The 23,193-nt window shown below is 42.2% G+C and overlaps 1 protein-coding gene across 1 annotated transcript in view; it reads left to right on the forward strand.

Annotated features, from left to right (window-relative positions):
- LOC310867576 (V-set and transmembrane domain-containing protein 2A-like) overlaps window positions 1-15,849 on the forward strand; it is a gene marked incomplete at both ends in the record, with an annotated part of 96,965 nt that extends 81,116 nt beyond the window's left edge. Inside the window, 2 exons of the mRNA XM_083777691.1 lie at window positions 13,867-13,987; window positions 15,801-15,849. Of these exons, the coding sequence (XP_083633817.1) occupies window positions 13,867-13,987; window positions 15,801-15,849 (170 nt within the window). The remainder of the gene's footprint in view (window positions 1-13,866; window positions 13,988-15,800) is intronic.
- Window positions 15,850-23,193: the final 7,344 nt, after the last annotated feature.

Raw genomic sequence — 23,193 nt, forward strand, 5'->3', positions numbered from 1 at the left:
TAACTTCTATTTGATAGGTAGGAGGAAAACCAGGACAGGGCCGTACCAGACAGGCCTATCCAGTGCTCCAGACACTGTATTAAAATTGAATGCAATCGTGTCAAATGCAGCCGTTAGATCTAGAAGTAAGAGAACGGATACATGTTTCTTGTCAGCAGACACCCTAAGATCATTCATTACTTTTACAAGTGCTGTTTCTGTACTGTGACCTTTCCTAAAGCCAGATTGGAATTTGTTGTGCACATTATTGTTCTGTAGAAACACATCCAATTGATGAAAGATGCATTTTTCTAAAACCTTGCCCAGAAAGGGTAGATTTGAAATGGGTCGATAGTTACCCAAAACAGAGGGATCAAGATTGTGTTTCTTGAGAAGGGGCTTAACTACAGCAGTCTTCAGTGAGTGGGAAGACGCCTGATTGTAGCGAGCTGTTTACAATTTTTAGGATATCTCCAATCACACTGTCTAAGACCTCTTTGAGAAAGGTGGTGGGAATTGTATCCAATGAACAGGAGGATGATGTCATCTGGGATATAGTTTTGCGGAGTTCGTCTTCATCAATTGCGCAGAACGATAATAGGCTCCCCCTGGAGAGATCTACCCTGGGACCATTAGCTGCTGTTTGAAGGTTTGCGCTAGCAGCAGCACCATTCATAATATCAGCTCTAATGTTAAAAATGTTGTTGTCAAAAAAGCATGCAAACTCATTACACTTAGCTTTAGAGGCCAGGAATGACTGCTTGTAGGACTGGGGGGGGTTAAAGTCAATGGTAGAGAATAGGACTCTGGCATTTTTCTTGTTCTCATTAATAATGCCAGAGAAATATGCCTGCCTTGCTAGACGCAAGGCTTTGTTATAGGCGACTGTTGACTTTTTAAGAATCTCTAGGTGGATGGTGAGTTTATTTTTTCTCCAAGCTCGCTCAGCTCTACGACATTCTTGCTTCAGTGAGCGTGAATGCTCATTTATCCAGGGTGTTACTCTGGTGTTATGTTTCTTTTTTGTTTTCAAATGAGCCACAAATATCAAGAGCTGACCCTAGTTTAAGATTAAAAATTTGAACCATATCATTCACTTTTAATAACCGCCATACCGGCCGGCAATAACCACGGTAATAAAAATCCCATACCGCCCCAAACATTGGAACCCATGGATAGAGAGAGAGAGCCTCACGGTGAGCCCTCCAGCGGCGTCTCCAGTCATCTCCATCCTCCATACATCTGGTTAGCTGGCTTTCCTCCCAGTATCAATCATTCATCACCCTGGCTCGCACCTGTGGAGCAGATTGAGAGAGACACCATAATATTTGAGTATAAGTAAGTAAGTAGGGTAAAAAGAAAGAAAGTGGGCTGACCAAGAGCCACACTGTGCAACTGTACCCCAGGGGTCGGCAAACTTTTCGACATGAAGTGCCGTGTCTTTATTTTCTTGATAGTCGGCCTGCCATATCTACGTTATGTTTCATTATGACACCACAGGAAAATTCTATTTCCATCCGATTTTCATTGTTCATACACATAGCACTTCGCTATGTAAGGTCCTTGACATTGATAGCAACATGAATTTCTTCTCTTCTTTTTTAGAAATATATTATTTTTTCACATCAGGATGTATGATTATTCTCAATTATTATTATAATTCAATGAATGTGAGTTTGAACGAATGTAGAATTATGTGCAGGATGTAATTTACATAGGCTACAGATGTGAGTGGACTTAATTTAACTGTAAACCTTTTTATATTTAATTTTGGAAATGGAACATTTTGGAGTGGAAAAAGTGGCACCCCAAAATAAGAAGAAGGCTGTTTGCCGAAAAGCATCAGCATTCTCAAATAAACATGAGAAATTGCATCTGAGCCAGCCACTGCTTTTTCCACTTATGGTTTATGAGTCATCTATTGTGCTGTATACTTGTATGGAAGACTGTGTTTTTTTCCCCAATATAAATATCCTAATATATTATAATCAGGGACTAGACTATTTGACATTCAATGTTCTTTTTCCACAAATGAGTCTTGAAAAATGGGGGTCGTCACTCGTCTGTATATACGTGTAGCCTAGCTACTCAGTGGCGCAAGGCCCTGATGATGAGCTATCTTTGGTGAAGGGGGTTGTTGCCCACACTGGTGAACCGTGGGCCATGGGTTCAGTCCTGGCTTGGGGTAATGCACTGCTTGGCCGTTGGTGCGTGAAATGTTACAATGGTAATAAGTTGCATAAGAAAATACAATGAGTAATGGAAATATTTAGTAATGTTTTCACTTTTACAAATAAATAAATCCATTCTTCTTAACCACTTGCACCACAGCAAACCTGTTCTGGTGGAACATTCACCAAAAGTAGCTGATCTACAAGCTCACAAGCTGTCATGATGAGGTCCTGCAGCCTATATATTTTGGTTCTTTGATCTTGTATATGGCTTAAATAGTTATTTAATGGCAATGTGTACCAATATGATGTGTTAATGCAGACCGATAAAAATAAGGCAACATAAACCCATAATAATTGAATAAGTGTGGGAAGAAAATCATTGGATTGAGATCAGATTGACTGCTTAATGACAGTAAGCATAACCATCAAGAAAACAAAAACACAGCATTACTGAATGGATGTGGCTGTTGCCCGAGTACTCATTAGAAGGTCACCTTACGGGACTCATTTATGACGCTGCTCAGGTCCAAAGCCCTCGCTCTGCAGTTCTCAATAGAAAGCATAGCCATTCCACTGAGTCTTTCTTGTCCCATGCTGCTCCTTAAATAAGTCTTCATCACTGCACTCGCGACAGTGACAGGTATGGTGAGACACAATATAACATTAACATTAATTAACTGGCTGATAATGACGTCCAGGCTGACATTTATTCGGAAGCAGCTCTTGCCATCACCAAGCCTTTCATCTTCACATAGTTCATCAAAGTGGCGTTTCACTCTTCTTTTGCGTGTTTGCACAAACTCACTCTGTGCGCCCCATTTTGCTGCAAGATTTTGAGAGGTGCACTTGACCTTGACAAAGTCCTGTCGGTATGCAGAGAGGCTCTGAATTATGTTGGAGGTGTTCAACTGCTTTATGGAGGTCATTCATTGTTGACACTGCATTCACATTTTCCAGCATTTTTGTTTGCTGTACGACTAGGAAAATAATGCTGACATTTTCTATTTTCTTTTTCAAGGCTTTATAGCTTCATCCCTTTCCTCTCTTTTTTCAGCCCTGTATGAAACACCGGTATGAATCTGAGATGCGTGAGTGAGTCAATCCTCTCAGATAAATGTTGCCAGTACTCCTTTGACCCACGCATCACTGTGGAAAGGTGCACTCCGGTCAGCAAACAACCAGCACGGCTCACAGTAGGCACAGTCCAATGTGGTCGAATAGCAGAGCCATGATCTCGGGATTTTGATACCTAGTGCCTTGGTAGTGGTGTAAACACCTTTTTTTGTAGTCATGTCGCACTTCCATCCACTCACAGGTGATTGGACAAATTATCATTACTCCTCCCACTGCTGACTGCTAAGTGGCCCAGCCACTAAGCGTTTAACCCCTTAACGACCGGCCACAGCTATTTCATTTACAAAAGCAGGGGCCCATCAGCTGTTAATTTTTATCTCTGGAAACCTGAATTATATTGTAAAATCAATGTAAATCTTACTCGGAGAGTGTACAAATGGAACCAAACGGACCTATTATGGAACCGTTTGGTTACAGACCCATAAGGGTCCATTTGGTTCCAAACTATCATTTAGCTGGGGACCCCCTGGAACTCCCTCAAGGACCCATAATTTTGTTTTATATTGGATAAATAATACATTTTAGGAATGAAGCTGTGGGGACTTTGGACATGCATGCCCAGACTATATGTTTTGAAATAAATTGATTGTAGATGTGCAAGTCAGGTTGCAACACTTGGTATGTTAAGAATATGAAGTTTCATACAAGGATGTAGTGCTGTGACACCCCAAACAAAACATTGTGCACACAGCTAGCACTTCAAAGCACCTTTTTGTTTGTTAATTTCACCCTCTCTCACTCCCTCCTCACTCACATGCACCGCTCCGCGCACACACACACACACACACACGCACGCACGCACGCTCGCACACACACACACACACACTCTCTCTCTCTCTCTCTCTCACACACACACACACACACACACACACACACACACACACACACGTTAATGCTTAGCATAGGCAGCTAACTCACCTCAGGCTCGCAGAATAAAAACAAAACGACCAGCAGTTTGTTATGAAGATGAATTAACTATGTCTTTCAGACTGTCACACAGTTGAGTTGTGACTGAGCAGTTTTCAGTGCAGGAGACTCAGACTCCTACACTCAACTTCCTTCCATGCAGTCATTGCAGTGTAAACATTAGCCTATAAGTTGTTTATTTCACAATTTTTTACTGGTAAACAACATAAACGCTCGTTGCGCATGTGTCTTGCCTTGGCAGCTATAGACCGATTCACAGAGGGTTTCCTGGGTGCGGCCATTACTGAGGTGTACCATCAAGTGCAGCAGCACTGATTAGCTACACCTGGCCTACGGAGCACCTGCTCCATGTATTACACCTCAGTAATGGCCGCGCCCAGGTGAATCGGTCTATAGCTAGGTGGAAAGCCTGGTGACGCAGCGGCAGTATGTGTGCGTGCGTGTATGTGCGTGTGTGTGTGTGTGCGCGTGTGTGTGTGTGTGGGTGGCTACCGGAGGATTTTAAGTGCGTGCTTGAAGCTTGCTCAGGGAGTGTCTACTTTCTAGGGCAGTGGTTGTCAACCCTTTTCATGTCAGGGTCCATTCATTATTATACATTTACCATCATTTGATGACATTTAACCTCTCAGACACAAAACATGTCTTAGAATGTTCTGTTGTCGTTGAATTAGATGTCCACATCCAGGCTGTATTGATGTGGCACCATCCATATAATTATAATATATCGCCATAAAATATTCAAGATAACAGGAAAATGTTGATAAAATTAACAATTATTCTATTGTGTAGACTTATCTTGTAAATTAATTAATGCAGATGTTTAACAAAAATGTAACTCTTGAGAGTGTAACATATGAAAACTTGGTCCACACTCTCAAGAGTTAAAGTTCTATAAGAGTCCATTTGGATAACTCTCCATCATTTAACTGGGGACTAGGATGGAACCCCCTCAAGGACCAATGGTGGTCCCCGGACCACATGGTTCAGAACTATTGGTCTACTACCCAACACAACGCATGCGCATTATTGGCCTATTAAACAAAGACAACTAATTTAATTAAACACCACTGTTATTGCCATGTGAGAATTACTCAGCGGTGTAAAGTCACTATAAGTACATTTACTCAAGCAGGCGCACGTAGCTACCGGGGACCGGTAAGGGACCGGGCCCCGACCCGGATTCCCCACTCCGTTTTTCTCGACACACACACACACACACACACACACACACACACACACACACACACACACACACACACACACACACACAAATAAGGTCCGGCCTGTGCATGTCTCATCAATGTCTCATCAAGCATTAAAGTCAAATGTTCAATAATGAATTCCTTGCCTTTCTGAGTCTTTCACGAATGCCTGCTTAAACTGCTGAACACACATGAACCATGTATGTTATGCAATGCATTTATTTATACTGCTTGGCCGTGCAGTTTGTGATGAGCCACAGCTGTTTAGCACACTGGAGGGCATGACAGCATGCTTCAATCATCAAACCATTGCCTGAACCGATAACCCCTCAATGCGAATGTCACAATTCGATGATCGAGGCATAAGATTAAGACCTCAAGCATGTGTCGTGTGGATTTATTAATTTGTATCAATCAATGACAATGGGAAAAATGTTGTGTATTTTAATATTTGTGTCAAAAAGCCAAATTGAACTACTTCCTTGAATGGAAACGTTCCGCTTTATGACATTGACACACGGTAAATTACTCTCGATTTGTGATTCCCACGCAGCTGCACGTTCATTCAAACATACCTGGCTTTAATTACAGATCTACTCTGTTTTGATCTATCTGAAATCTATACTTTGACGTATCTGAAAACATTATAGGTTTGAAATAAGCCACGCAGTAGCAAACATGCTTAGCTGCAGGTCATCTGTCTCTCACTTGAAAACAAACATTATAGCTCTAATGTCCGCCCATATAGCATGCCCTGAAGGGATGGGATGCTCTGATAAAAAAAACTTGTGCTCGAAAAGCGCCTGGACTACATTTGCACATGTAACCTAGGGTTATTAATTGTAGTATGTCTGTATTTGTACTGGTACCATCTACATCAGTTCACCAATCACTCACTCAGTCACACCAGTTTGGAATCAGCAATCATCACCACCACCACGCCCTAGTATAAAACCCTAGCACTTTGTCTCAGTCAGTGAGGTGCACAACACTGGCTGCGGCAGGTCTGTATCCCTTTTTTTACAAATACATTTGTACCATTTTACTCGTCATTAAAAAACTTTATATTAACACACATAATGCGGGACACGTGATGTTACGTGGTTCGAATCCCGATGGTCGGTGCGGGACCCGTAATTTTACTTTTAGTGCATTTCTTTATTAATTACTTTCCCTAATGGCGGCGTCTATGCCCTGTATACGATCGTAAACACTCCAGTCAGCCTGAATCACATGTCACTCTTCATGAACACCCAGGATCAGCTTGCCCCCCTCCTTTTTCTCCCCCCTCCCATAGACGCTACCACCATCGGAGCAGCCTTGAATAACAGACCCATGGACAAAAGGCGGTCAGATTCATGTCTCCTTTCCTTCTTCATACTACTACGAACAAACAAGATAACTAACAAACAAGATCACAACTTCACGGATTGTATCGAGGGACCGTCACCAGCAGTGGCCGGGTCGAACTGCTTCCAGGCAGCGGGTGGAAGGCACTGGGACTCCAGAGTGTCTCGTTGTACGCACGTGTTAGTGTGCAGAAGAGCAACCAGACTATAGTGATTGTAACACTGTATTTTTTTATCATAATTGCAGTGATAAGACCGAAATGGATGCGTCGGGGACATCGGCCCGATTCTAATGCACTTTTCCGTGTCCTAAACGGTTTATATACGGCAGAGTTACAGGGGTGTTAGATAACGCGTTGCAAACTGATGATCGCAAGCTGAATAAAAAAGCCAATTACTGACGAACAGTAGATGGGATCAATGTGTTATTTTTTCCTCATGAATATTTTTTGTGTTCAATTTTATATCTGCCTGTCAATGACTGGGACACAAAACTGTGAATATCTCAGCTTTCTGTTCAAAAACACCACTTAGATAAAAGCAGGTGTTACATAAAGGTCAATAAGCATATTTTTTTTAAATTGGAGCCGGCAAGAAAGCTTTCTTTTGAGGCAAGTAGTGTGAATATCGCTACAAGACGATGTTTGCTGTGGGCCTTGGCAAATTTTAAGTCCTTCTTTGAAACTAATCCCTCAGCATCAAAGCATTTTTGAGCGGTGCCTCCACTACACAGCTATGTCTGTCTGTCTGTCTGTCTGTCTGTCTGTGGTTAAAATCAAAAAAGGCAAAAGCGTGTGTGTGTGTGTGTGTGTGTGTGTGTGTGTGTCAGCACGGATGAGCACGGAAAGTTGCAACACGATAACTCTCGACCATTTCGGACGCGGGAAGGCTCGCCCGCCACCTGGCCATGTGTCCGGATGTTCCGGGGAAACCCCCCGGGGACCCCCACAATTTGACCTTGACTTTTGGGTTGAATTTATATCTGAACTGTTGTTGTTTATTTTATTTTGATTTCTTCTCTTCAATAATAATATCATAAGCATAATTTTCAGTCTCTTGGGTTCTTTATGTTTTCAATGTAAATTCCTTCCACCATTACACCTACTTCTGAAGCAGTGTGTGTGTGTGTGTGTGTGTGTGTGTGTGTGTGTGTGTGTGTGTGTGTGTGTGTGTGTGTGTGTGTGTGTGTGTGTGTGTGTGTGTGTGTGTGTGTGGGGGGGGGAATTAAAAAACTTCAGTGTACTGTGCCTACAGTCGCAACATGTGTAGGCACAATGCAAGGAATAAATGCATTCGCCAAGTATCCGAAGGAATTCTGATCCATCATTTTTAGATTTCTCCAGTTTAATCCTGAGTTTAAGTTTTGTTGTGTTCACTCTGTCCAATCAGAACCAATGGGTGTGTGTTCTATTGTTCTGGATTTTTTCATTTGTGGTTTGGTTTTGGTAGAGACAAAATATCTCTAATGGAGAATCAGTAATAATTATAAAATAATTTCCTCCGGTTTACAGGTACTAGCTAGGGGGGGAATTAAAAAACTTCAGTGCACTGTGCCTACACATGTTGCGACTGCAAGTCGCAACATGTGTAGGCACAATGCAAGGAATAAATGCATTCGCCATGTATCCGAAGGAATTCTGATCCATCATTTTTAGATTTCTCCAGTTTAATCCTGAGTTTAAGTTTTGTTGTGTGTGGGGGGGGGGGGGGTGTGTCTGTGTGTGTGTAGCATAAGTATATGCTACACACGCACCACTACTGACGACCATAACGACAACAGTATAGTGGCCAGGCCAATGGGAGACTTACCATAAAACTCATATCTGACGGCATAAAAACCCATACTCTGAACACCGGAACGCAGAGCCAGTGGCAACAGAAGCTATAATGTTAAGAGCTAACTGGAGCTAGAGGAAAGCCATAACAAAACGCAATGAGTGAACTAAGAAAAGAACGTCTGAAACAAAGACGGGCACTATACGAGAGCTTGTTGAACCTGGCAGTTATGACTGAATCATTCTTGTTTTATCACCAGTAAGACGCCTTAAAGGCGAGAAAGCAACCGCTAGGGCTGTGACACTCTACCGGAATAATGTCACTTCATTATGTTTGTTTTTTTATCAAAGGCTACGTAGGTCTGGGCTATACCTATATGGATCTTTATCAAAGGCTACGTAGGTCTGGGCTATACCTATATGGATCTTTATCAAAGGCTACGTAGGTCTGGGCTATACCTATATGGATCTTTATCAAAGGCTACGTAGGTCTGGGCTATACCTATATGGATCTTTATCAAAGGCTACGTAGGTCTGGGCTATACCTATATGGATCTTTATCAAAGGCTACGTAGGTCTGGGCTATACCTATATGGATCTTTATCAAAGGCTACGTAGGTCTGGGCTATACCTATATGGATCTTTATCAAAGGCTACGTAGGTCTGGGCTATACCTATATGGATCTTTATCAAAGGCTACGTAGGTCTGGGCTATACCTATATGGATCTTTATCAAAGGCTACGTAGGTCTGGGCTATACCTATATGGATCTTTATCAAAGGCTACGTAGGTCTGGGCTATACCTATATGGATCTTTATCAAAGGCTACGTAGGTCTGGGCTATACCTATATGGATCTTTATCAAAGGCTACGTAGGTCTCGGCTATACCTATATGGATCTTTATCAAAGGCTACGTAGGTCTGGGCTATACCTATATGGATCTTTTGCAAAACGGATATTTTCGTCTTCTGTTTAAAAAAAGCTATTTGATTTACCTTTATGAGCTGCCAAATAATATAAGAGTCAATTCCTACAGAAAACCTTTTTTAACCCAATCCCTCCCGAGTCCCGACACATAGGCGGGGATTGTGAGGCCAGTGCCAGGCAAGTGCGCGAAATACCACAGTAGAAGAAGAGATCCCAGGGCAACCAAGGACTATTCAGTATTTAAGTCCGACGTCATTTTGTAGTGCTACGTTATGTCCAGGTCCAAGTGGCACCAGCTCCCGTCCGCATCTCTTGTAAATAGAATATCTAAACGGGTGAATCTTTTTACAATTACGTTATTTTTCAGAAAGGAAGCCATTGAGGGTTAAAATGGGTCTTAATGCTTCCAACTCGAGTAGAATTATTAATGTTTTGTACAAGTGTCCATGACAACAAAAATATATGATGTGGAGACAATAAAGACTATTATTATCATTAAGTGGCAACAGTCTATTTGCTCGGTAAAATATTTCGGGGGCATATTTAGAATGTGTGCAGGCTTGAGTATGTTGAATCTAGTTTGCATTAATGAGGATTTAGTTGACAGAATAAAATAAAATGGCGATAGTATTCCATGTGTGGCAGACGGCCTGTCACAGCCAGATTTGGGAGAGCAGCGCAGCTTTGTTGTTGGAAGCGGAAAATTTTGACTTTCGTGGTTGTTTTCGTCTCAGATTTAGTCCGACGGAAGCGTCACAGTCTAACTCTATGGGCACACAAAAGTGAAACAAAAGTAGGACCCGGAAGTATCTCAGGAGAGGGCGCTCAAGACCGTATGGTGGACTCCATGTTGCTCCCTGGAAGGAAAGAAACATACACAATTGAGACCAGGAAGTTGTACATGCACAAATTTGGGCATGTACAACTTCCTGGTCTCAATTGCGCAGGAAGTGTAGCCCCCCAGCCCACACACACACACACACACACACACACACACACACAATGTGCGCTTGACTGCAGGCTGCGGTAAACGGGCGATGAGTTGTTTTCGTCTGCGGAGAGGGAATAATAACCTTCCAAACACTGAATTTTGGCTCATTTTGGGCAGAAAAAGGAGTAATTAGCCTCACGCACGTGTGCGCATCGGATCCATATGTAGGCTGTATAATGTGTGGAAAAGCTAAATTAAATTAAAATCTTTTTTAATTACTCGATTAAAGGAAATTAAATAAATATGAGGTCCCTCTTTTTGGCACAGGCGGGTGCAGGCATTAATACGGTTAAAATGTGTGTATCACACTATCACTAAACACAATGGAAATTCACCCAAACGGGATGTGGGCAGGGAAACAAACTTACCTTCTATGATATCACTGAGCATCATGAAGGTACTGAACGAGCCACCCACCTCAGACATCATCATCATCATTATGACAATTACAAAAATATAATTGTCTGGGTGAAAATCACCCCGTAGTGTTCTAGGGTTAAAACCCATTCGGTGACTACTTTGTCTGAGCAGATTAATAAGTAATAACACAATAAAATTGTAAATAGGGTCATATTGAACAGAGCAAGCCAGACTTAATTATTGTGCCTCATTATTATAAAGTCATTAATTCCAATGCAACTTTTAATGCAACCAGCAAGTGATTTAAATCTTTGGCCTTTTGTTTGGGGCCAGTACATTTTATCATTAGCAACAGCACATTTTTATGGCTTCGGAAGATTGATATGCAGCAGTGAAATTGGCACACCTGGCAGAAAGTGACTAAATGTCTAGTGGAAAAAGGGAAAACGCCAAAAGAACACTGCTTTATTGCATTTTGTTGTTTAGCCAATTGAATAGAGTCTACATGTTCCTACAAATAAAGGGGAAGCAGGATGTAGTAGACCAATATGTGTTCGTGGCTTAGATATAAAAGTCGTTACTCAAGCAACATTGTCAGTGTAAAATAGCTAACACACCCACATCACAGTGAATATTTCAGTACTTGGAGAATCTCTGCATTGAGGGGAGATTTCCTTAGGGTCTGCATGGAACTCAGATGAGATAAAACACTATGCTCTGGGCCATGTCGGTGTCCATTTATGTGTATTCTGCAACTTATGAATATTTAATCAATAAAGTGTATATTTAACCAGTAAATTATACTAGCTATGGCATCTTAAGGGTCTCTTATGCAGGGTTTTGGGAATCTGTGCAACCCTGCCTGGAGTGTCTGTGCGTGCGTGCGTGCGTGCGTGCGTGTGCGTGAGTCCGATATTTGGACCCAATTGAGCTGCAGTCAGAAATGTTCTGTCTTTCTCTTACAAGGTAATCACCTCACTGGCTCCAGTCTCTGGCAGGGAATTGAAAAGCATGGCTGGCGCATGGCTCCGACAAATAAATCCAACCCTGTCAGACAAATGGTCTCACAGAGTGAGCACAGAAAGTCACAAGAGATAGGACAGAAGGGGAAAATATTAAAAGGGGGAGGAGGATATGAGACACAGGGACACATACCCTTCAATCCAGCATGTTCTGCCTCATCACAGAGCTAATGTTTACTGAGATATTTAATATAGGTGAAAATATCTCTGCAATAAACTGCCTCAAATTGTATGACTTGGGGGGCGTGGTGGCAGTCGGTAGTGCTGTCGCCTCACAGCTAGAAGAGAGAACATGGGTGACTATGTGCAAAGATGTTCCTGTCAGATGTACTGCTTGGCTGTCCCCAATAAAAATAATAATAAATAAATAAAATTATGCAATTACATCACGCTCTGAAGTTGGAAAAGATTCTCAGAGGATTCTCAGAGCACGACACGTTTGTCCGTTTACATGTCGACCAATGCCTTGTTGGGGGGCTGAAAATGCAAAAAGAAAAAAAAAAAAAGTTAAACCAGAGTGGAAACCTTTGAAGATGCTCTGCCTGGTGTCTCCATGTAAATGGTCAAATGGGGCAAAACATAAAACGTGTAACTGTCGGTGTGACGCATGATAATTCATTCGAATGAATAGGGCCATCACTGATCTGACAGTTCATTTGTCTAATAGGTTGGATCATAATTATACGGAATAATAATATTCCATGAGGTCTCTGGTAAGCATGTAACGATTCACTCAACTCACGATACGATTCGTATCACGATACGAGGTTCACGATACGATTTTTCACGATATTTTAAACAAAAAAATATTTTCCAGAAAAATGGTCTCTGGTATAGTGGCTCAGCCAGTTAGTGAAGTGTGCAGACAATGTGCTTCTTGTGAACCGCAATGACTCCCATTCTTCTGTCTTGACATCTCTCTCCTCTCACGGTCCCTTTTGTTTCTCTGCACTCTCCTATCTCAAACATTTAGCACGAAATGCCAAAACAAAAGTTTACACGCATGCGTGTGCGTGCACACAAACACACACACACACACACACACACACACACACACACACACACACACACACACACACACACACACACACACACACACACACACATGCATGCACTATCCAAAAAGGTTGTAGTGCCAATGCAAAGTATAAACACGCCAAGACACTGACAGCCAGGCACATTGCAGTAGTAAAGATTACTAGATTGAGTGTGGAACAATGTGTTTTTAAATGTGCATCTCACAAAGTTAACTTGTCGAAAGTTGTTGTTAGGAACTGGGGTTGTTTGGCACACTGCTCCACTGCTCCTGAGGGAAGAGTGGGCAGGTGGCCCTATCCTTCACTTGGCAGTCAATGTCAGCATTATGCTAATAAGCACCCTGCAGAGAGAGAGACGTTAGATGAGGATGTTACAGTGTATACTAGAGTTGAGGGGGGTGAGCTTAAGCTGTAACCTCCTGGTCCTAAATGTGATATCCCTTATTGCTGCCTTGTCTAAAACACTGAATTGGGTCAGACACATGTTGGGGGAGCGGGGGGATTTGGGGGTGGGAGCTTATACACCGAAACCTATGATTTGTAGGCGACACACACAGGACAAAAATAATAACTCAAAAAAGTGCGCTCCTCTCTGAGCCATGGCCGGATGTGGCCTATACCCAGGGCTGTGTCAGTAATGCAACCATCTAGTATGCGAGTAAGTCAAAGTGCAACCGCTTTATTGGCTGTGTGTTGTTTTGGAGCAGACATATATGTGGACCTCTGTGTTCATGATTGGCGGAATGTTGGGCTCCTTTAATTCTGCCCGTGGCCTACTCAGAGTAACCTGACTCCGCCAGATTGCGGCAGTATTGAGTTCAAAAGTTCCCTCCTCCTGCCTGGATCTGGGTTCTCTCAAGCAGAAACGATAAACCTGAAACAGCGAGCCAAAAATGATGATATCTCCATAATAATTTCGAGTTGTATAATAGTCTTGTCAGGTTGTGTTTACATTTGCACTGTGGCAAATGCTTCAATACGTCATCAGTATTTGATCCCGCCGCCTCTAGCGGCCTCATACGGCCGCATATCTCTCCGGTCAGAAATGGCTTGGAGTACATGTCTCTGCCCGAGAGGGACTCACTGCTGCCACCAGCTGGCGGAGTCAGGTGTGCAAAAGGGAGTTCAATCGGACATGATTTGTTGCATTTTGGGGGGCAAAACGGGCCCCGCTCCCGCAAACCTTTAAAATATCCCCAAAACTGCATTAAAATAAAGATTATGCTGGTTTTCATTTTAGTATGCACCAACTATAAATGCACCATTTTACCATTTAAATTATAAATGGTAATCTGCAAGGTAAACTGCAAGCTCTGAGCGCGTCGCGCTGCTGTGTCAGAAAGTGCTAGACAGTGCATTTACAGTACAGCACTGATTAGTGAATTATTCTGAAATGTACCTGTCAAAAGAGGTTTCATCGCAAAGAGCCATTCATGGAATTCTGTGAATTAGTTACAATTCAGACGCACACGCCAAATCTACACAATACACAAATATTAGATAGATTTGGTCCGCGGCCAAATACATAATTTAGGGCGTCTTTCTATTAAAAGTTTGAGAACGACTGAGATAGAAACATTTTTTTTTAATTATTACCATTATGTTTAAGAAAACTGTTGGATTTAGAAGACAATTGCAGATTCGGTCTCAGGTTTTACTGGGATAATGTAAGTTTCTGCACACAGAGAGAGAGAGAGAGAGAGAGAGAGAGAGAGAGAGAGAGATGGGGGAATTGGATGAGGAGGAAGGTCATCTGTCACCTCCTAGTCCTACATTAAATGTCCCTTCCTGCCTCATCTAAAACCACGTGTCAGACACATGTTCAAAGACACGTGAACCTGTGGGAACAGGCCAAAACTAATAGCAACTTAAGCTCCAAGATCCCCACAGATCCCCACAGATAGATAGACAGCCATTCCGATGGAAAAAAAGCTCTCCATCCTATGGATTAAAAATCTCACTCGTGTGTAGTGAGGGGTGCAGCATAGGCAGTATTTACAGTATATCACCCGATGACATCTTACGTTGTCATTTACTGCCCTGAAAGTCCATAGACTTGAGCCTGCCAAAACATTACATAATAATACTAATAATAATAATGCTAGCCACATGACGTAAATTCGTAAAGGTTCAAGGTTGTACTTTATTGTTACATCTTGTGTACATGTACATACTGTACGAGTAAAACTTTCCTTCAGACAATGCAGCAGCAAAAATATAATATTACATCAAACAGCAAGCACAAGCGAAAGCTAGCGTTTTCCTTTTCCCTGATAGGCTTTGGTTCTTATCAGTTCGTTAATGTATCTTATTGTTTGGGGAAAGAAGATTTTTTTGCAGTCTATTTCCAGTGGCTTTGAGACTGCAAAACTCAAACAGACTGCGGTTGGTATATGGCTTGGAAAAAGCCATGCAGTGGATCTGGTTGCTGTAGCCTGGCCTCATGGGGCCTTATACTGTGAAGTAAGTTCAACATACCCAGGATGTTTATTCATTAGCTGGCTTCACTAACCCCAACAACCTCAATCACTGCCTTTCTCAAATCGTTAAGTCCACCGGTGGGTAATCTAATTTGAACACGGCCATGCAAAACGGGTGTTTGCACTATAAGACCGCTAATGACCAATCGCATACAATTCATTTCAACTTTCCTAAAGTGCTCTCCAATACTTAATCAGGGTCACCTTTAGTTTAGACCTTCTATAGCTATACAACAATTAACCTTTTTTATTTTATTTTATTTTATTTTATTTATTTTGGTTTGGTTATTGACTTATCTGTTTCCTATGATGTCATTCTCACTGCTTGCTGCGGTGACACCTGACTTCCCCATCTGATCAATAAATACATCTTAAATTGTATTTTATTTTCAAACCTTTATCTCTGTTCCAGTGAAAAGTGTGTGCACTCAATTCAACGCAGCGGGACCATGGAGAGGAACGTCAAGTCACCTCTGACCTCACCTGCCTGACCCCATTAAGAGGAGCAGCAAAGATAAGCCTCGGCAAGCTCCCAAAAATTGGATGCCAGGAAATGGAGGAACGAATGTCTTCCTCTTTCATTTTACCATCTCATGCTAATTCAATACCACTATGTTTAATTTGCCAGAAAATAGTGTCGGTTGTTAAGATCGACAGTGTAAGGCACCTATATGAAAGACAGAAGCTATCAATTAACGTGGCATTAATGTTGTCATTTCTCTGGTCTAAATATCCATTATCTTCCTCCTCGTCCCATTTCACAGTGGGGAAAAAAATGTACGTACCTGAATGTATAGTGGTACTTTTTTTTATTTTTTTCTTTTTTTAACCTTTCCTACATTTATTTATTAATTTAATATTTTTTCCAGTGGAGAAACATTCAAATAAATCAATTTTTTTTCTCTATGTTGAAAATGCTTAATGCATTATTGTTTTTGTAAGTTCCCAAATTTCTCTTTTGGGTCTCGAGTCGACTGTCGTTGACTAAAACAATTTTTCACTGACGAAAACTAAATGGAAACTAAATAAAAACTAGACTAAAATTTTAGGAATGGACTACAGTCATTTTGTACTTGGTTGCATGCTGAAATAGCAGATCTACAAGCTCACAACGCGTCGCAGTGAGCTTGTAGATCGGCTATTTTCAGCAAGTGTAAAATCAGCCATTATGATGGCATCAAGGCCCGCCAAAATACATTTTAGTCGACTAAATCAACTGCAGATTTAGTCGACTAAAATCTTATGACATTTAGTCGACTAAAACTAGACTAACACTAAAACATTCCAGGTGACTAAAATGTGACTGAAACTAAATGAAAACTATTTTAGAGACTATGACTAAAACTAAAATAGAAATGTGCTGCCAAAAACAACACTGATAAGCATGTGGAGGACTGGTGGTTTACCAAGGAGGGATAAGCAGCACGCCTGAAAGTGCCACAATCAAGGAGAGCGATGTTCACCTTTCTGCCATTCATTTCATTCCAGAGCGACCTTATGGCACCGACAAGGTCAATCTAGTCTGCGGCCTCGCTGGCACCAGATTGCACCCGCCATGATCCCAGAGTGATTGGATGATGTACTGTACCCCTCTTCCTCCACCCCCACCCAAATGATGTCTCTCCTCCTATCTCTACGTACACCTGCAAATACTCTGTGTATATGGTGGTGGTGGTGGTGGTGGTGGGCCCCAACCCCCAACACACGCTTGCCCCCGGTCAAATCTGCCAGCCTCGGAACAGTCGCCATCAGGTATAGAGGGTATGCATGTGTCATCATCAAACCCGGAAGTAGGCATTCCTGCAGGATTCAGGAATGCCTACTGACTGGCAAAAAACGACTTTCTGGCCTTGACAGCCCATGCATCCAAACAGAAAAGTCCTATCTGATTGCATTAAACAACGTTAAACAACGTTAAACTCACTTTGCATGTTGCTTTGCCACTCGATTTGCCACTCGATGTGCCATTCCCTTTAAGCATGTGCATACCCTCTATTCCTAAACGTGACCTCACTAAAACTATGGCCACAGGGAAACTCCCCCGTTTCAGGTGAAAAGCATAGACGGACGTATGAGGTCAGCCCACTGCTCTCCCCAGGTTGGCAGAGGGAGTGTAGAGCCCATGGATTACCAGATAAATGACACTGGAATGGGTTACATACAGTAGTAGTGTATACTGTATACATTGAAACCCATGATCTGAATAGTCACTTTATACAGTACGTACATTCTCTCGTGAGTTAACTGCTCAGCTGTTGCAAGTGAATGGTTAATCCCTAACTCATTTGGCTGAGATTCTGCTGAGAACCTTGAATCAATGCATAATGTAACAGGGGGGTGGGAGGAGGGTTGTATGCTTTCTGAGATCATTAGAAAAAAGAATGAAGAACTGAGAGGAAAGTATGGATTTCACTGAAAAAGAGAACTCATAAGTGCACTAACGTGGGCCTGAAAATCTATATTTCATTACATTATGTCAGATGTTGCCAATAATACGAATACGAAAATATATTCATGTTTTATATTTCATGGCATATGCCAGTGATTTTCTTTTTCAGTGTGTGATCCAGATGGGATGAACATCATAACACCTCCATATTACAGAGGGTTATTTCATGACTACAATTTTTACACAACGTACGGTAGGTACATATTGAATATACGCTATTTTTGCGTGCCAGTGTGTCCGCCTGTCTACATACCAATCTCATCTGCCTTGGTTTCCAATACGCACGCACGCACGCACGCACGCACGCACGCACGCATTGACATTGGGTGACTCCTGCTTCTAATTAAAAATCCCCAACACCTTTGCCACCACCACGCACGCACGCACGTTGGGTGAATCCTGCTTCTAATTAAAAGTCCCCAACACCTTTGCCACCACCACACATACACAACACATGCACACACGCACGCACGCATGCACACACACACACACACACACACACACACACACACACACACACACACACACACACACACACACACACACACACACACAGACACACACACACACACACACACAGACACACACACACACACACACACACACACACACACACAGTCCCAGACCACCTGTCCGATCCATGATACAGAACTTCTGCTAGATTAAAAATGTTAAATGGTTGGCTAGTGGCCGCCGCAAAGCCCTCATCTTTTCTAGTGGTGTGGTTTCATCAAAGTAATTCAGTTATTGATCAAAGTAATTCAGTTATTGATTTGCCAGTCAAAAGTGATATGTGTTGGCGGCTGGAGTGCTAAGGCAAGTTTGATCTATAATTGAGGTCAAGCTAAAAACACACATTACAATTAAGAAATAAGGGGGGAGAGAGAGGGAGAGGGAGAGATATTATTAAATATTATTGAATATGTTTAATATGTTTATAATAAATAGCAGATCTACAAGCCCACAATGGGTCGCGATGTGACGCATTGTAGGCTTGTAGATCTGCTACTTTCAAATGGCTGAAATGTATTCAGGGCTAACATTAATGCATGTTTTGTAATAATAATCTAAGTCTGCAAAGTAACTAGTAGGCTAAGTTTTCGTAAAAGTACAATATTTGGATCTGAAATGTAGTGGAGTAGAAGTAAGGATTTTGGGGGGATATTGGATATACTCCAGTAAAGTGAAAAAAACTCAAAAGTGTACTTAAGTGCAGTACTTAGTTACTTTCCACCACTTGCTACTATCATTAATCTTTTGATTGCTCCAATAAGGGCCTTTCTCGGCCCCACCCCTCTCTGTTTATATTGTGTTTAGTTTCCAAGATGGCAGCAGCACCAGGAGGGGGTGGGGCGGAGGTGAGCGGGCGGGGTCGACATATGCCCTTACTGGGCTGCATTCAAGACACGAATAAACAAGACCCGTTAATCGTCAATGCATTCCAATGTTGAAACCTGCTCATTAATCATGTTGTTTTAAATTGTGTCTTATTGTTTCCATGTTGTTTCACCTTGGTGAGATTTCCCACAGTGATGGAGTGACTGTCAGACATGATGAGGTGAGCTATGCTATTGAAAAATACGTTTTAAACAAAGCATGTGGCCATGATATGATTACAGCAGAACATCCGAAACATTCTAGACATAGAGTTTCAGTGCTATACTGGCACTGCGTTTCTCTGGGCTAGTGATGCATGGCATACAGCCTGAGTCCATGGTGTCTGTAGTAGTTAGAAAATAAAACAGGAAAGTTAACCAGCATAAACAACTACAGACCAATTGCACTGGCGACCATTATGTCAAAGGTGCTACCAATTGAATTAAAACCAATTGGCATGGATTTATGTATTTACACGCTTAAGGAAATTGTCAGTCAGTACAGAAGTCAGTAGGTACAATATTTATGTGTTTTCTGGATTTCATGGTAAACTGTTCTTAAAACTACAAGAGTGAGGTGTCCCCTTAATTAAGGATCCTGCAGTATTTGTACTCTCACTAAACTAAAGGCTAGGTGGGGAACGAATGCTTCCACACCCTTTCTGGTGTCCAATGGAGTGCGCCAGGGGGGAATTTTGTCGCCACTATTATTTAATTTATACATGAATGATTTATCTAAACAGCTTAACGAGTGTAAAACTGGGTGCATGGTGGGGGATAACCTTATCAAGAATCATATGATTTACGCAGACTAGTTGTACTGTCCCCATACAGTGCTGGCCTACAGCGTCAGTGCTGTAAATTATATGGCCAAGCCAATATGCTGGCACGAAAGTTTCACAAGACAATGTTAAAATAGCACTTTTTTAAACATATTGCACTCCACTATACACGGCTCACTTGAGGTGCCGTTATAGCAGTGCAAAAATGAAAAAACTTCAGGTGGCATATAATGGTATGCTTTTAGAATCTTTCTGAAGCTCCCAAGATGGACCAGCGTGCAAGTGAAATGTTTGTGACTAGTAATGTACCCACTTTTCATGCTGTACTGAGTATATGAATATTATGTTCAAATGTATGTGTAGATTGAAGGAGTGAAATAATGTATTGATTATGGCCTTAACATGGACCACACAGAGTGGTACAAGGTTCTCCTCTTGCTTTTGGAATCACTGGAGGAAATGTTTATATGTTTTTTTAATTGATATGGACTGTATGGAGTAAAATAGCCTGATGGTCTATCTCTATGTTTTATTGTTTGTTTTTGTGTCTTGTTTTGTATTTTGGACCCTACGTATAGTGTCTGCAAATAAAGTTTATCTATCTGCTGTGTTCCTTTTGTCATCTCGGCATCATTGAAAATTATGGTCCGGCATGCCTCACTACATTTCCTAGAAACGAAATAAAGGTTGAATGGTTATTATTATTATTGTTATTTGTTTTAGAGAATTGCTCTGCCCTCTGCGATCAATCTCCATGGGCAAGTTACAGCGCCTCCATCCCTTTTTTAACAGATGAGGCTTATTATTAAAGATGGAGTGCCACAATTTTTGTATTTTTCCAGTTTTTCATGTGTCTATGAGGTGACAGTACTTCATTAGACACCCTGGAGTTGTTTTTATGTGTAATTGTGTATTAACTTTGTATTTAGGGTTTCTTCCTGGAGGCTGAACCCTTGACAGTCAAACGGGCCAATGAAGTAAACAGTAATATAGTGACACCACACTATCAGCCCCTCCCCTAACCCCTCCCCCTTTATCATACAACTACAGCTGTGGGTGCAGCTTCAGTTCAGGTGGATCACCACCCATCACCACCCACCAGGCAAACCAGGCATACTTAATGAACTGGTGGGCGTGTCCACATAAAAGCATGATTTTAACAAATACTGTACACCTTTTGGAAAAAGTTAATCCCCCTTATATTGTAATAATACCTGATGATCATGTTTTAGGGTGGAAACAAATGGTGGCACTCCATCTTTAAACTTGTGCATCTTTTATACTCTCTCTTCCCAGCTTGGTCAGCTTGATAAGTAGGCCTACCACGTGCCTGATTGAGCACTGAGCAGGCATGTTTGAAACAATGTATATGGAGCTCTGCTCATGGAGACTAATATTGCAAAATGATTGTGGTATGGCTTTTCTCTGGAATGTTCTGTGTATTTTCTACCTGCCATATAACCACCACAGCTAATCTGCCAGAGTTTTGGAGATGTCAGCCATCTCTCACCTCGAACACCAACCACCTGCTCCCCATAGCTGAGGAGCACAAGCAGAGGTTTTGGTCTCTGTGTGGGTGGTTGATGGCTTAATCACTGTGACAGACAGTATCCCTGCCTATCCAAGCTCATCCAAATATAGGCATACTTATAGAGTTAGTATATGAGATTGACGGCCTGATACACTGGCGTGCTGCTCTCAACTGAAGTGAATCCTTTGAGGCTGGCTTTGATGATCTTGTGGCGCCCAGTGGGCGCCCTTTGTCAGTGGCCGTGGCTCGATCTTTCCTTGCTTGCTCGAGCACTGCCGCGTGCATTGGCCGCATGCACTCGTGTCCCTCTCCATGGGGAATGTCCTATGATGTCAGTGAGGCTGCCAGGCTCCGTGTACTGTATGGAGGTGCACCGATGTGGGGTGAACGGTATGGTTACAGTGTCATCTACAGTATTTGAGGTGGGCTGTTTGAACTACCAAGTTTTCCATCAGTGGAGTGGAATAATAGTCTGACATGCTATTGCACCAACCGGAATAATAGGACACAAACTTGCACATCTCACTGTCAGAGCTTGATGCAGGAATTGATTATATTTGTGCCTGCCCTGTATAATAAGAAAAGTGAAAGCCTTTGCTTTTTGTCAGATTGCAGAGCCCCATACAGTATGTGTTGTTGTTGTTGTTGTTGTTGTTGTTGTATCTTTTGCAGTGTGCAATATTGTGCATCATTTGAGAAATTGCACCATTACGGCGTCATGTTTTCAAGAGGCTTTAGACAAACAACCGTTCGTAGAGGGCTTTCAAGATCATTTCTTCATCCGTTTATTGTATTGTACCCTGGCACACGAGATAAAGTCTTGCTCGGGAACCTGCCATATAACCACCTCAGCATCCGCCACATACTGCATTCCAGCCATATCTCTCATTATGGACAAGCGACAAGCACAGCTTTGGTCTGTGTGGGTGGTTGATGGCTCAATCACTGTAACAGACAGTATCCATACAGCCGCCCCCACCCCCCGTCCCCCCAACACACACACACACACACACACATGCACGCACGCACGCGCGCACTCACACAGATACCTTTCTCTGTCTCCCTCCCAGCAGGTTAGTGTTATTGTCACTGAGAAAAGCAGCGACAGTGTTGCTTTCGTCGACTAAAACTTCTATGGGAAAAAGATGTCGACTACCTTTTTCACTGACGAGAACTAAATGAAAACGAAGCTGTGATGACTTAGCCTGCCGCAGCCAGACTTCATCTCCCCTAATGCATACTGTATGCATACCGTCCCCCGAGGCAGTGCAGCGCAGTGGTATATTAGTATGTATCGCAACGCGAGGCTAGTGATGACTATAACTATAAGACAAAATATAATTAACAATTTTGTCAATATAAAAACTAGACTAAATGTTAGGGAGGGATTAGTGGAGAAGAGATCCAGTAGAACTAAAAGCCACGTTATTTGATGTTTGGTTGTTGCGCTCGGGTGTTAAAAAGATAATAGCAGATCTACAACTCACAACGATTCGCGCAGTACGGCACGTTGTAAGCTTGTAGATCGGCTCTTTTCAGCATGCAACCAAGTGTAAAATCAGGCATTACGACGCCATCAAGGCCCGACAAAATCAAGTTTTGATTTATGTTTCTCACTCACACTCATTCAATAATTTGCCCTTTGTCAAGTCCCGCCCGTGGTTGTGCCCTTCTTTGCACCCATTGGTTCCCGTTTC

This window comes from Protomyctophum parallelum (genome assembly GCF_964188405.1).
Source record: "Protomyctophum parallelum genome assembly, chromosome: 12".
NCBI classification, from domain to species: Eukaryota; Metazoa; Chordata; class Actinopteri; order Myctophiformes; family Myctophidae; genus Protomyctophum; species Protomyctophum parallelum.